We start from the raw sequence: 15,581 nt of genomic DNA on the forward strand, positions 1-15,581 counted from the left end.
TGTGTGTGTGAGCATGCCTGCCTGTGTGTGCAAGGTATGCTGGGTGGAGGCAATCTCTTTGCTTCTCGCTGTGACACCTCATTTCCATCTGTAAACATCTTCTGCCTTGGATCCTCCTAGGAGGATAATGACACTGTTGGAAAAAGGCTTACGCGCCACAGCATCATCAGCTCCACCACCTGCCTGACAGCACACAGGCCTTCAACCCCAGGCTCAGGAGCCCAGTACCGGTAACACCCCTTTCCAGAAGGATGCTCAAAGAAGTGAAGACAGGAGAGCGAGGCCGAATTTAAATAAACCCTCCTCTGCGTGATTCTGATGCCATGTGCTTTCTGTAGCCCAGGTCAGAGATAACTCATTGAAGCCCCCATTCAAACTCTGTTTTCGCATGATTCCAGGACAGTGTGAGGAAAGGGTCCCGGAGGCCTCCATGGAAGGCAGGGCCAGAGCCTTGCACCTGGGGAGAATCTGATCACATTCTGCTTGTCTATTGCCCAGCTCCCTCTGCTCATGGTCCAACAGGAACCACAGTGACAACAAAAGCCATGAGAACGTCCTCCCGAGCCAGGAATCAAGAGTCTGCACCGATTCTAGCAATATCCCACTTCAGAATACCATCACTGCACTTAAAGGGATTTTTTTTTTTTTTTAAAGCACATGTCTATAAATCTTTTCATTTGCCTCTCAAGGAATCTCAGGGCAGGGCATTTGGTTTCAGACATCTGGGTCAATAAGAATCTATAGGCCTAATTACTATTGATTCGTCATTGTCTCATTTACCGTGGGTCTTTGCAAACACTGAGATTCGTTTAGCCTCTTACATATATGGTCACTCATGCACTAATGAGATCTCTGGGGGACGGGGCATACGCTTACCCCTTTGACTCCTAACCTCCTCACAGCTGTATGTTTATTCTTTGAATGCAGCCATTCTCCTGCATGTTTTTTCAATTATACCTTACCATGCGCGCTATCTGAGTATATCATTCAAAATGAAATGCACTTGGAAAACATTATAATAACAAATGCACATCATTATTCACATAATTTTAACCTTACATGATGCCTTTTTTGGTTCTGACTTTGTTTCATTTTGTATTTTTTACCAATTCCTTCTCAAATGGCGGTCTGCCCTCTTCCAGCTCGGGGATCACATGTTAGCTGTTTCAAGTGGGTGGTTCTCCCTCCCTCTCACAAACTCTGGGCTCATATATCTTCTCTCAGAGGGAGGAATTCCTGCTGCCCTGGTCCCTGCTGCATATGATGAAAAAAATACAGTTTCAACAACCACACAGTGACTTCACCATGTTGCAGCTGGGTGGTCAGGTACACTAAACCTCCCCAAGTCTAGTTTACTTTTCTGTACTTGGGGCTAATTTTCTCACCTTATAGGCTGCTATGAAGATTAAATATCGAGCCTGAGCACGATAAAATGATAGGTAATCAATAAAGAGCTCTTCCTCCCTTCCCATCGTAGGAAATTCATTTCTAACTTTAAAAAATCCAAGAGTCAGGGATGATTTTTTTCAGACTTTATTGCTCACAATCTTAAACGAAGACAGAACCCCTAGAATCTCTACTCTCTCCTGCCTCTCTATAAGTCATTTACTTCTTGGGATTCTTGGGCTGTCCAGAAATGTAGTGACCATATTTTGAAACCAAAACTCAGAACACATAGTCTAACCAGAAGACACCTGTGCCCTTTCCAGGAGTTGAGACAGTCTGTCTCTAGTTCCTTCACTTCTTGACCCTCCACAATATGGAGTCTACTGAAACTGGTCCCATAGTGAGGAACAATACCCTTTGCCGCCAACTCCAATGGACCATCTTCTGCCTTTATTTTCCTTGAATTCTCTCTCACATTCTGCACCACTTGACCACTTCTTACTCATTTGTTCTCTTTCCCTTGATTCCAGACACTATACTCTTTTAGTTTTCCTGCCTCCTCCCCAGCTGGCTGTCTTCCATTACTTGTCCCTTAAATATATATTTTTAAAGATTTTATTTGAGAGAGCAAGGGAGCGAGAGAAAGAGAACACAAGTGAGGTGAGGGGCAGAGGGAGAAGCAGACTCCCCACTGAGCAGGGAGCCTGATGTGGGACTCATCCTGGAAATCCGGGATCATGACCTGAGCTGAAGATAGACGCTTAACCAACTGAGCCACCCAGGAGCCTCTGTCCCTTAAATATTTTAAGTCTCCCAGAGATCTGTCCTTGTCCCTCTTGTCACTCTTTCCATACCCTTGTGTGATCCCATCTTCCTCTCGTGGCTTCAGGTACCATCTAGGGCTGAGGACTTTCAAATATACACTCTTATCTCCTGCCTATTTCTCTTATGAGTTCCAGGTCAGATAGCCAACAACCCATCAAATGCTTCCTCTTGGATGTCCACTCTTGAAATGGCGAATTTATCTCCTAAAGTCAGCATAGTCCTCAGTTTTCTTGAGGGGACCCCAATGCGCTGAGCACTTTCTTATCCTTGCATGCCAAATAGAAGCCAAAAAAAGGCATTAGAATTTCTATCTTATTTCTGTTTAGTAAACATTTCTCATCCAAGAGCCATCAAGGATCCAGTGGTTATCCTGGCACACCCTAGGGGAGGAAAGGTGTTAATATTATCACCCTCGTTCTATGACTGTCCTAGCTCAGGAAAGCCTAAATAAATACTTGCTGATAGACTGATGGCCCCAGTTGTCAGACTGAGGGACCGAGACTGAAGAAACCATAAAGGCCAAGGAAACAATCTGAGAATGCCAGAGCAGAATGGAAAGTGAGAATCATCTTTGGAAGTGGAGTCTGAGTTCCCTATAATCCTCATTTCTTCATCTAGAATTAAATGAGATAATATGCATACAACTATCAGCAAGTGCAGTGCCAGGAACACTGCAAGTTCTCAATAAATGTTCTTGTCTTTTCTTTTTCCTTCCCTTGCCACAAGGGAACATATATAGCCTTTAATGGGGACTTTTAATTTTAAATATAACTGGGATTTGGCATATGGGGGCCAGTGCATTTGAAGAAATTGATCCTCAGTGGGATTAAGGGAATCGCAAAGGCAAAACAAAACAAAACAAAAAAGGCCTGAGGAATAAATCAGATCAAGAAACACTGATTGTCCTTACAGAAATGATAGAAAAATCCAGGGCAAGTGGGATAAAAGAAAGGTTGGGAGAGAAAATGTGAATTAGGAAAAGTTCATTCTGATAATCCTAAATTAGGACCTGAAGCCAGCAGCATTACAACGAGAAATGATCACTGCTTGCAGTGACTTCTGCAAAAGTAACTCGGAACAGGCTGGGCTTCTCTGATTATAGTCCTCTCCTTCCAGTAGACTGTGAGCTCGCTGAGATCAGGGGCCCTGTCTTCTACTCTGTCTCCCCCCCATTAATGGTCTAGTTTACTCTCCACAGAGCAGCCAAAGTAATCCTTTTAAGGTAAATCTGATGGTGCCTTTCCCTTGCTCAGAAACTAAAACCCTGAATAAATTCTGGTGGCTTTACTGTTATCTACACTGACCTCCATAGTTTGACCTTGGCTAACTTTCAAGTCCTCACCTGTTCGCAGCTCGCCCCCACTCTAGTCTGGCCGCAGGGGCCTTTAGAGCATCCTGCAGCCTGCCAAGCTGGCTGCTGCCTCAAGGCCTGGGGACTTGCTGTTTCTTAGGCTTTCCGGTGTGGCATGGGGCTCTCTAAAAACAGAACACTCCTGTCTCAGAGCTTAGCATCGCACATCCTATTTCAAACTGCAGAAACAAGTACTGATGAACAGATTTAGTATTTTATACTCTTCATTTGCATATAACCCATATAATCATGGCTTGCTCCCACTCTTTGTATTCACAGTCCTGCTTAAATGTCACCTTAACAAGGATGGCTTCCTTACCTGAAAGAATTCCCATCCATCACCCCAACACCCCTCATCCATCTCTTTACTCATCTCTGTTTTTCTTTAGAAAGCTTACCAATTCCTAGTGGGCGAATGTGTGCTCTTTCTCTCTCTACACACACACACACACACACACACACACATTTGTATGTATATATACATGTGTGTATGAAATTTACATGAAAGTAGGGACCTTTTTTTTTTTTTTTACTTTGTTTACGATCATAAATGCTCATAAGATTCATCACCTTGGTGATGAATCTTCTGCTATCAACCTTGAACACTTGTGGTTTATGCCAACACCTTCCCACCAAACCCTGCTATCGCTAGAACATCATCCTGGGACACTGGGAATTAAGGTTCCCAATAGGAGAATTAAGGTTCCCAATAAGGTTCCCAATACAGTTCCCAATAAGAGAATTAAGACAATAATAGGAAGTTTAGAGGAAAAGGGCCAAAGTTATGATCAATGTCAGGCAATCTCTATCTAAGGAGTGAAATCTCTGGATATTTGGCCTCACATAGAGAGAGACTCTGCCTGCCAGTGACATGCATGAGCACATCTAGTTATTGCTTACTTAATTTATAAGCTCACAAAACATTATTCTTCAGGGATGGGTCTGAAAAGATTCCTACAGTTTTAAATAGGATTTGCCGATGCTAAGCTCTGAGGCAGGGTGACTTGCATTCTTTTTTCAGAGAGCCTCAAGCCACACCAAAAGAGGCATGCAGTTCTGATTCCAAGGGATTTGTTGTCCTTTCCAATCAGCCAAATTCACTTTAATAACAGTTATGCCTATTTCTTCCTAAGACCTAATGCATAATGGGGACTATAGTCTTGGAATATTCTATTCATACATCTGATAAGACAGAGATGCACTTTCTTTTACAAGACAATAGAAAGAAAGTGAAAGGAAAGAGAATCCACATTTATTGAATACCTACTAAATATATGAGCTGGATGTAAAATTTGAGATACAGAAACAAATGAAGCCAAGAGTGTAGATGGGACCATCTTGGAAGAGATGGCAAAGAGAGAAGTGAAGAGGGCCAGGATCCTAGCTGTAATGAACTTTAATGTGATAGTCAAGAAAAAGATCTTGAGGGATATCTGGGTGGCTCAGTTGGTTAAGTGTCCGACTCTTGATCTCAGCTCAGCTCAGGTCTTGATCTCAGGATCATGAGTTCGAGCCCCAATTGGGTTCCACACCCAGTGTGGAGAGAGAGGAACAGAGAGAGGAAGGAAGGAAGGAAGGAAGGAAGGAAGGAAGGAAGGAAGGAAGGGAAAGAAAGAAAGAAAGAAAGAAAAGGAAAGAAAGAAAGAAAGAAAGAAAGAAAGAAAGAAAGAAAGAAAGAAAGAAAGAAAGAAAGAAAGAAAAAGGAAGGAAGGAAGAAAGAAATAAAAGAAAGAAGAAAGAAAGAAAAGAAAAAAGAAAAGAAAAGAAGAAAGAAAGAAAAAAGAAAGAAAGAAAAGAAAGGAAGGAAAGAAATAGAAAGAAAAAAATCTTGAGCTTGAAAAGGAGACTCAGAAGGACAAGCCAGAGATATAGGAGGAAAACCGGGAGGAGGCAACATTCCAGCAAGAAAGCCAAGGAAAGAGAGTGTTACAAAGGAGAGGAAGGTGTGCTCATTGCTGCCACATCCTGCTGAGAGCCCAAGGATGGGGACTGGAAAGACTCATCAACAGAGGCTGCTGAGGACCTTATCATTAACTGTTTCAGGGGCCAGTGAGGACAGAATTCATATTCAAGTGGGCAAGGGATGAGTGCAAAATGAGGAAGTAGTGACCAAGAATGTAGGCCATCCTTTGCAGAAACTCAGCTCTAAAGGGGAGAAATACAGGGAGATAGTTTGAAGGTGGTATGAAGTCAACTAGTATGTGGAAAGAGTTGGGATTTAAATCCAGTTCTGACTCCGCATCTGAGTCCTAATAATCGCTGCTTCTGGACCACCCCTGCTGTTGTTTCTCTGAGTCTACACTGGTAATCGATAAATCTCTCTTTCCTCTTCTCAATAAAAACTACTCACATGAGGCTCATCTATAGAAGAAAGTTCCAGAAATTTTGAGTATTTCAACGCAAAATCTAACTATCCCTTGGGTTTGTGTTGGGCTCTAAGATCTCCAGAGACTGGCACTTCCACAATCTACTTTCCTCCACAGAATACCTGTAAAATGAGTTAAGCAGGGTGGTCTTATTGTGGTCTTATGGGTGAGGGAACTGAGTCAGAGACATTTATGGCAGAACTGGCACAGGAATCCAAGACCTCTAATTCACAGTCCAGGGTTCTTGCTACTTTACCACACTTTGCACAAGAAGGTCTCACCCCTAGAACCACCACCACCAAAATGTTCTCCTCTTTAATCAAACCATTAGTAATAGTGGCAGAAAGAGCAGTGGGGCCTGTTGTAATTGTCACAGTAGAGTTTACAAAGCCTTGCCAAATATATTACCTCATTAAAATCAAAACAAATTCTCAGAGGTACCCGGGGCTGGCTCTCTCAGAGCTCCTACTCCATGTTCTGATGAGGACACAAGTTCATACAATGATGCATGTTGGAGCTGAGATTTGAAACCAGATCTCTGAATTCCGAATCCAGTGTTTGTGTTTATGGTTTATAAATGCTGGATCCCTTCAAGAATCTGATGAAAGTTATGGCCTCTCTTCACAGAAAATTATGCATCAGTATACAATCAACAAAACTCTGCACACAATTAAGGGGTTCATGGATGATCTAGATGTAGGAACCCCTGCTCTACGTAGGTTATGTGGTCTCTAAGCCAAATAAAGTGTTAGTTGTTGAAATTCCACGTGTGATCCCTCTCAGCGGTAATGGTGTTTTAACTAGAGATTCCTGGAAGGGAAAGCTTACGAAGCTTTTCTCAAACTCCTGGTCAGGATCATGTCCTCTCTACACCCCAATAATAAACAGCTTATATTCTAGTACAGTATGCATCTCATTCTGCTCTGTGCGTGTGCCTCCTCTATTAGGATGGAAATGTCTAACATAAGTAAGTACAGCAACCATAACAATAACTTCTATCATGACTACTCTCATTGAACACTTGTAACAGCTTGATACTTAATTGTCACCATGTGCCACCCACTATTCAAATTCATTTAATTTTCTCAACAACTTTATGCAGTGTTTACTATTATTATTTCCCTTTATAGTGAGGGACTAAGGCACAAAGAGGTTAAGTAAATTGCCTAGGGTCACCTAGTTACTAAGGGGTGAAGCTGAGACACCAGCAGTTTGGCCCCAGAGTCTAGGGTATTAACCTCCACCTTAGACTATCTCTCATTTTCCGTATACTGGCTATGTGGGATTTCTCTGTTAATATTATAAAATACCTTACTTTTCTAAAAAGCCCAGCAATGAAGCATAATTATCATAAAGAGTCTGAAAAATAATGGATTTCATTCTGAAATAATTTTAGATTTACAGAAGTTACAAAGAGTATACAGACTTCCCTTATACTCATCATCTAAATACAATATTATAAATAGCTTATTTGAATGTTGACAGTTTTCCTTGACTTATTTGAATGTTGACAGTTTTCCCTGACTCATGTCCTTCTTTTAGTCCAGGATCTAAACCATGATCACACATTGTTTTTGTCTCCTCCAATCTGGGACAGTTCTTTAGTAATTCCTGAAGTTTCATCATCTTTTGAAGCACACTGGCTAATAATTTTGTAGAATGCGCCTTGGCTGGGGGTTGGCTGATGTGTTCTCATGTTTACACTGAGGTGATCCATTTTTGGCAAGAGCCTTATAGAAATGATGTCGTGTCCTTCTTGGTACATCATGAAAAGAGGTGAGAGAGATCTCATTGCTGGTACTGTTGACTTTGATCATGTTGGGGAGGTGTTGTCTGCCAGATCTCTCCACCGGGAAGTTACTATTTTTCCTTTGATAATAATGGGTATCTTACAGCAAGATACTCAGACTATGCACATATCCTGCTTTGCATCATACTTTCACTAATTTAAGCATCCACTGGTGATTCTCCTTTGCAACAAGTATTACTGTGGTGTTTGCCTAATGATAATATTCTAGTTCCATTATTTGCTCCACATTTATTAATTTCAAGTATATGGTCCTTGCAGTAGATAGGAAGATCTGCCCTTTCTTCCCATTTATTTCTTCATTAATTTACTTCTATCAGAATGGCCTTGGGGAGTCACTTTATTCCATCATTACTTATTCTGTTGATCGAAGTTTTTTTGTCCCCAAAGGCCACAGAAAGATTCTTAAAGCTGGCTCCCATGCACTTTGGCAATTCCTCTTCAAGTAGTTTCTTACTTTCACCTTTTCACAAAATGTTCATGTATGTTCCCTGCCCACGCCCTGGAATCAGCCATGTTCCCAAGAAGTCCTAATTCCTTTTCAGTAGAGGAGAGTATTTAAAAACCAGGATCTGGTGCTAGGTGTGCACACTGCTACGAGGGGTCACTGTTTCCAGACCATCTCAGCAGAGAGCACAGGGAATGTATGTATGTGTACTCACACACAGATATACACACTGTATTTGTTTCTCTCTGTGGCTACAGCTCTATCTGTATACAGCTATCCCTATGCACATACATACAAAATCACAAGTTGATTCTAATACCTCCTACTTCCACCCACTACCATAGTGTTCATTGTAACCTTCCCCTTTCCCTATTTAAGAGAAACCTGGCTCTCGTTATCTACAACATATTTATTTATTTGGTTAGCTGTAGTATACACATAAAGGATTTCCAGAAGAGCTAATCCAGACATTTATGAAAAACAAATTTAGGAATCAGAGTATAATACTTAAAAAATTTTTTAAGATTTTATTTATTTATTTGAGAGAGGTAGAAAGAAAGGGAGAGGGAGGGGGGGAGAAGGGGAGAGAGAGAGAAAGAGCGACAGAGAGAGAGAGAGCACAAGGAAGGGGAGGGGCAGAAGGAGGGGGAGGGGCAGAGGGAGAAGGAGAAGCAGACTCCCCGCTGAGGATGGAGCCCGAAGCAGGGCTCGATCCCAGGACCCCAAGATCATGCCCCGAAGGCAGACGCTTAACTGCCTGAGCCACCCAGGGGCCCCAGAGTATAATACTCATATACAGTTATTTTATCTTCAGCCAGACATTATACTATCAAAATATTCTTTCCCAAAGTTACTAGGTTAGTTTTTTTCTTTCCCAAATCTTTCTTACTGTGGTTATGTTATTCATTATTAATACAATAGGTTTATATTTTGCTAATTGTATTTCATTTTGCCCACTCCCACCATACATACATCCTGGTATCTGTCTATCTATCTATCTATCTACCTACTTACCTACCTAACTATCTACCTATCTACCTACCTACCTACCTACTTATTATCTAACATACTTACCAACCTACCTACTTACTATCTAACCTACTTACCAACCTACCTTCTATATATTTTCAAGGGGCACATGAAACATCACCATGGTTCTAAGAATTACAGTTATATAAAAAGATCTACTCAGAAAAGTACTATCTCCACCTCTTACCCTGTTCTCACTCCTCTTTTTTTCCATCCCATTCCTACCCACCACCTCTAGGTAACGAGTCTCACCAGTTTCTGGTTTGACCTTCCTCTATTTCTTTTGCACAAATGAGTAAATACACATATAGTTTCTTATTGTCACCTTCTTTCTCCATGAAAGGAAGCATACTGTAAACACGCCTTTACGTTCTTAACACTATATCCTAGAAATCACTTCATATCACTTATTATCCTCTGTTGTACAGATGAAGAGATGGGTGTAAAGAGGTTGGATAACTTGCCCAAGGTCACACCCCTTGTAAGGAGCAAAGCTGGATTTGAGCCCAAGAAGTGTTGACTCCAAAATCCACATTCCTTCCACTACATTGGAGTCTCTCATCCACGGTTCCTGGCATATTCTTTGGGACCTCTAGTTTCTTTGAGTTCTCTGTTTGAAAATTAATACATGTATGTCCTGGATCATCTGGATGACTGTCTTATAACCCAACACTGCCGGGCATTCTCATTGCCCAAAGGAACTGAAAATCACCCAGCTGCCTAAGGTGAATGCCCTCATGGAGGAATGCAGGTGAGGTTGTAGGGGGATGGGGGGCAGCAGGTACCTGGCTGTGGCCTTGGCTTGTAGTTCAGGGAAGGCAGCATGGCCCTGCACCATGTGGTCTATCTGAAAAACAAGAGAGATGGGTCAGTCTTACAGTTTCTCTGATTTATGTTTAAGCCAGAAAAAGATATATTAAAATGTTGGTTTCTTTCAACTCTGTCCACAGAGGATCTAGGAATGTTAAAGTGCTAACTCCACTACGGTGTCTGAGCTCTTTGAGAAATTTAGCTTTGCTTCACCTAGTGCTGGCCTCTTGATCCACAAAACACAGCAGTCTAAAGTAAAAGGTGCAGGAAATGAAACTCTCAAGGCTAAACTGGTAGCAACAGGTCCAAAACGGAGGCGTGAGGACAGGAGTGAGAAGGAGTAACTCCAGGTATGTGGTGAAGGGCCTGGGTGTTAAAGCACCAAGCTCTGGATCACACCATGTCAGCCTCCAGATCCCAGGCTGTTACCCCAGGGCAATGTCAGACCTTGAATTACTCACCCTGTCTTACTAATGGAGAAGCAGAGTGAAAGAGACGAGGAGGAGGGATTACTAGTTCAAAAACCACCAACAACAAAAAGTTGCCCTAGAGCTGTTCAGAGGACCTCTCCTGATTGACAAGTTATCACAGGAGGAACTGGGGCATCACTCTCCTAGGACAGAAATGTCTAAGCTCTGTGGATAACTATCTTCTTCTCATTTGAAATCCCGTGTCTAGGATTTTATTTCTAAATCTACTTGGTAGCTCTAAACAAAATAATACGTAATAGTATCAGAAAGGGAAATGTTTCCCCATGATGCTCCCCTGCTTGCTAAAATATACCCAACACACCGCTTGTGTTCCTGAACCTAATCTGGTTGTCTTCCCAATGTTCACATGAGTCTCTAGGACTCCAAAGCCATTTTTCATTCAGACTATGAACCAATTGGTTATTTGGGCCTCCTGGAGATAGTCTCTCTAAGTGTGTTTCCTGACAGCCGGGGCTGTGTAAAGGGGAAGAGAATTTTTTTCTGGAGCCACAGAGGTCAGGTCTGGGTTCTGGCTCTGATACTAACATGCTGTGTGACTGTGTAAATCACTTAACTACTTACTCTGAGCCTCAATAGTCTCCTTAGCCCTCCCCCAGGCTCCCTTTAAAACAGGATTGCTGGGCTGTAGAAGGTGTTGGCCATAATGCCAACAACAGCATAAATACTATCACCTAAAATTTCCTGACTCATTTACCATATATCAACACTGAGCTAAGCATTTTACATACATGATCCCATTTATTCCTTACACGATTCCTAAGAAAAGGATACTATTCTCTACTATAGAGATGAGAAAACTGGGACCAAAAGAGAGTAAGCAACTTGTCCAAGGTCGGTCACAGGGGTAAGTGACAGATCTAGGTTTCCAGCTGCGGTCTCTCTGTGCCTACAGGCCTTGGTTCTTCACTACTATGCCATAACGTGTACTAAACTTGCAGGTAAAAGCTGCTGAATGCCATTGGTACAGTTATGCAGAAATGCTCAAAAGGATACCAAAGCCACTGGTCATTTCGAGGAGAAAAAGCTATGCAGGTTTGAAATGTTAACTTCCTACAGATTCAGTTTTAGGTGACTGTGATGAGGCTAGTCAGGACCTTAAAGAGTTTGCATCAGTAGTGGATAATTAAAGGCATTCCTCAATTTGATGCTGATTTCTGTGGGAAGCACTTTCAGAGTTCAGAGCAGGGAGATTTACATGAGCATCCAGCGGGAAGCTGCTCAGAACCTAGCCTGTGCGGTGCGTGCATGAATGTAGTTTTCTGTATTTACTAAATGCCTAATGCATTCACTGTGTCTAGGCTCTGGGAATACAGTGGAAAGTAAGAAATACAAGACGTATAATACATAGTTATATAAAGTAAGAGGTCAATAATTTGGGGCAGGTGAGGCTTCAGTTGAGAGGCTGAGAACAGGTAGCTTGGAGGAGCAGGAAGCTACAGCCAAGGCATGCCGGAGAGGAGGCTGAGATGGAAAGACATATATGGGTGCACACAGTAAGGAGACTGGCCAAGCCCCGTGCCTGGCATATCAGAGCTGCTCAGTAAATATTTCTGGGATGATTGTGGGATGCACAAAGCATAATGGAGGCAAACCACAGGCTCACACAGGACCAGGGACTTCTTGGACGTGATCACACACTTGACATTTGTGTCTATTTGTGTGGGGCACACTTCGGTCACATCTGTTAAATTAGAGAATAAATAGAGTAGTGAAGATAGTGGATGAATGGGGAGGGTGGGGGCAGATAGTGGGTCATGAAAGCCAGGTAAGTGTTTATAGTTTTATTGGATTAGAGGCCATGAAATTATTTTGATCTGGGGAGCAGGATGATGAGAAGTTAAGGAAAATGAGCCCGGTAGGGTATGCAGGATGGAGAGATAGCTAGGCGTAGAGGGCGGAAATGTAGACAGGGCTCAGAGGCTGACTGTGAGAACATGAGGCAAAAATATTTCCTGTTCGTGCTCCATTGTAGCACTTAGCAAGTTTTTTTTTTTTTAATAATCATTAGCTTCTATGTCTGTCTTTACCCTACACTCTGAGCTCTTTTAAATCGAGAGCCCCATTAGTTCCCAATCCTCAGTGTCTACATTAGGGCCTGGCACCTTGAATGAATAAATGAGATACATTTGGAAGAAAACAAAACAAATTTAGTGGCTAACTAGAGAATGTAAGAAAATCAGTCAAGAAAGATGTTTGGGGTCTAAGACAAGGCAATGTGGCCGTATGAATCACATCTTGTTCTTTCTGGTACCTCTGATGCTTTGAGTCTGTGGTCTTACTGCCCCTGGAGAGACTGCCTGGCAGGGCTGGCAATTCCTAGAGATAGCAAAGGACTCAACTCATCTGTTAGCATGCCTTTCATGTGCAAGCTAACTGCTCCAGAGCCTACCTACCCCCACCTCCTCTATGGACTACTGCTTCCCTGCTCTAAGCACCCCAGGGCTGGCTATCAGAGAGCTAGGGACAACTCTGGGGCTTCCCATGTGGCCCCGCATGATGGTATGGCGTGCCCCCTCCTCTGGAGAACTGTGAGCAACAAACTATCTTTTCAGTGGCAATCATCCCCTAATCTGTTGGCCTCATCATATGGGAATAATAATAAAATCTACATTTTACAACAGTGGCTTAGTGAAAAGAACACAGGGTTTGGGAACAGACAGACTCAGGTTCAAATTCATGGTCTACACTCATCTTCGGGGGTACCAAGGAAAAGCTACTTGACCTCTCAGAGACCCGTCTCCTACAACTGTAACATGGTGATAATAAAATTCCCATTGCAGGGGTGCCTGGGATACAGGGGGCTCTCTGTTCATAACATCTGTTATTAAAAAGAAGGGCATGCGACCAAAAGAGCAAAAATGGTTGGGAGAACAGAATCTCAACTGGTCAGCTGCGCCTTCTTCTTCCCCCTGACAGCATCTGGTAGTAAAGGCCCACTCTGGTTAGCAAAGACCAAGCCAGTTTTTCAAATAATTGAGCACTCATTTCAAAAGCCTGGAATGCCTGACCCTAGGGTTGATCTCTCTATTTATGTTCTATTCTCACATGCATTTAGCATGGTATAGAACACAGTGTCCTATTAGCGGTTATTTGTTTCCCAGTGAAATAACCAGTTTAACCACAATGACCATATTTGCCAACTGGTTGCCTTAGAAATATATAGACAGAGCTCGTCTAACTTTATGATTACTTTCTTATTTCCTCCATCTTCTCAGATTTCGGCTCTGAGAGCAAGCAGAAAAGTCTACAAATGATATGGATAGGTAAGAAGCCTGAGCTGGATGGAGTCAGATCTTCTTCAGGATGGCTTTCTAAATCAAGAGGGAAAAGCCGTCTTATGATATACACCTAGGGTTGGGTTTTTAGGTCCTTCCTTATAAAGGTGGCATCTGCATTTGCAACACGGGAGAAACAGAAACACAACACAGTGTAACACAGAGATCATAAACGGGTAGTATGAGGGGACATCTGGCCCACAGATGTATTTTATTTGGGTTATATAATGTTTAAAAAAATCAGCCAATATTTTTAAATTGGGAGATTCCACTTAAAATCCAGATTTTGGTTTCTCCCAAAGAACCAGCATATGCAGGACACTGGGCCACCCATATTCCCCCATGGCAAGAGTCAGCTGGAGCCGAGTGCTGACTAATCCCTTCAGACAGGACTGCACCCTTCAGTATGTAGAAGCCACCACTGCTCCCCACCCCTCCAGTCCCAACAACAGACACCAGATTTCACCAATTTCTCATCATGACTGCACGAATGTTTTACTTGTAGGAGAGATCTATTTCTCTACGCCCATCTCTCTACGAAAGGAAGGAACATAAAATCATTCCCTAGAGTGCCATGAGTTGAAAGAAAAACTTCTCTATCAAAGTAAAAAAAAAAAAATTTGTTTGCCTAATCTGTTTATGCTATCTGTCTGACTCCTTTAGGCATTTGAGTTTCTGACTCTTGAAATGACAGAGAGAACACAGACAGGCAGTCCTGAGACCTGAGTCAGTTCTGGCTCAGGGAATGACCTTAAACAAGACCATTTCTTTCTTTCTTTTTTTTTTTTGTTAGATTTATTCTTTATTTTTCCTAAGAGATTTAGTTCTCTCTCTACAACATTTAATAAATTAACATGACAAATAGCCAAGTGTTTGGAAAATTAGACAGAGGACTGCAATTGCCTGAGATCTCAAAACTGTGCGCACAGAGTCCATAGGCAAGAAAAACACACGACAAAGCCAAATTCAGAATCCCAGAATTTTAGGTTCTATGATCATTTTGCTGAGACAAAGCTATTTTATGGCATGATGGGCTTTTCTCTATTAAAACCAATTTTATGTATTAGTCTTGAGGCGTTCACCTTGCTTTGCAGATAATGAAATCATTAGGCTCAAGGATATGTTTATTGCTTGTCACAACTCCCTTTTTGCCATTTGTATTTACCTGCAAAGTCACTTTTTTCATCTCAGTTCTTCCAACTCTTTACTTAACTTCATCTTCTTATCTTAAAGCGAAAACATTTTATCTAATTTTTCCCAGCGTTGAAATTCTCATAAAAATCTAATGAAAGAAGAAAGCCCAGCCTAGACAATTTCTTTTATGTTGCTGGAAAGAACTGTGGGTTTCAATACTGAACGGTTCCTAAGAACGACAAACATTCCTGAAAGAAAACGTAAACTGTTTTTTTTTTCTCCCACAACTTTAATATTAGCTTGAGATAGAACAACTTCTCTTACAAGTGGACAAATGCTGATTTAATCCAGAGCTAGTTTAGTCAGTTTCATTCAACATCATTCAACATCAAAGTTAATAGCTTTGTGTCTTTTTATAGTTTGTTAATTAATTCACTTATTCAGGAAACTAAGATGATATATGGCTACCCTGTGTTAGACATCACTCTAATAATTGAAGATACAAAGATAAACAAAAGTCATTGCTCTCACAAAGCCCTGCCTGTCAGGGAAAATTAGCATACCAATATTCAAATATGGTCTCGACTGATGAAGTTCTTTATAGATTTCACTAATGTTTACTGAACATTTCCTCTGCTCTAGTCATAGTAAGCACAGGG

General features: G+C 41.8%; 1 protein-coding gene across 15 annotated transcripts in view; it reads right to left on the minus strand.

Moving 5' to 3' along the window:
- The window catches only part of FGGY (FGGY carbohydrate kinase domain containing), a 426,891-nt gene that overhangs the window by 140,892 nt on the left and 270,418 nt on the right, over positions 1–15,581 (minus strand). For all 15 annotated transcript variants that reach the window (XR_013448163.1, XM_078073063.1, XM_078073070.1 and 12 more), the window contains one exon: positions 9,998–10,059. Coding sequence is in view for 14 of the 15 variants with exons in the window: in XM_078073063.1 (XP_077929189.1) it covers positions 9,998–10,059 (62 nt within the window). In the remaining variant the exon portion in view is untranslated. The remainder of the gene's footprint in view (positions 1–9,997; positions 10,060–15,581) is intronic.

This window comes from Halichoerus grypus, chromosome 5 (genome assembly GCF_964656455.1).
Source record: "Halichoerus grypus chromosome 5, mHalGry1.hap1.1, whole genome shotgun sequence".
Classification (NCBI taxonomy): domain Eukaryota; kingdom Metazoa; phylum Chordata; class Mammalia; order Carnivora; family Phocidae; genus Halichoerus; species Halichoerus grypus.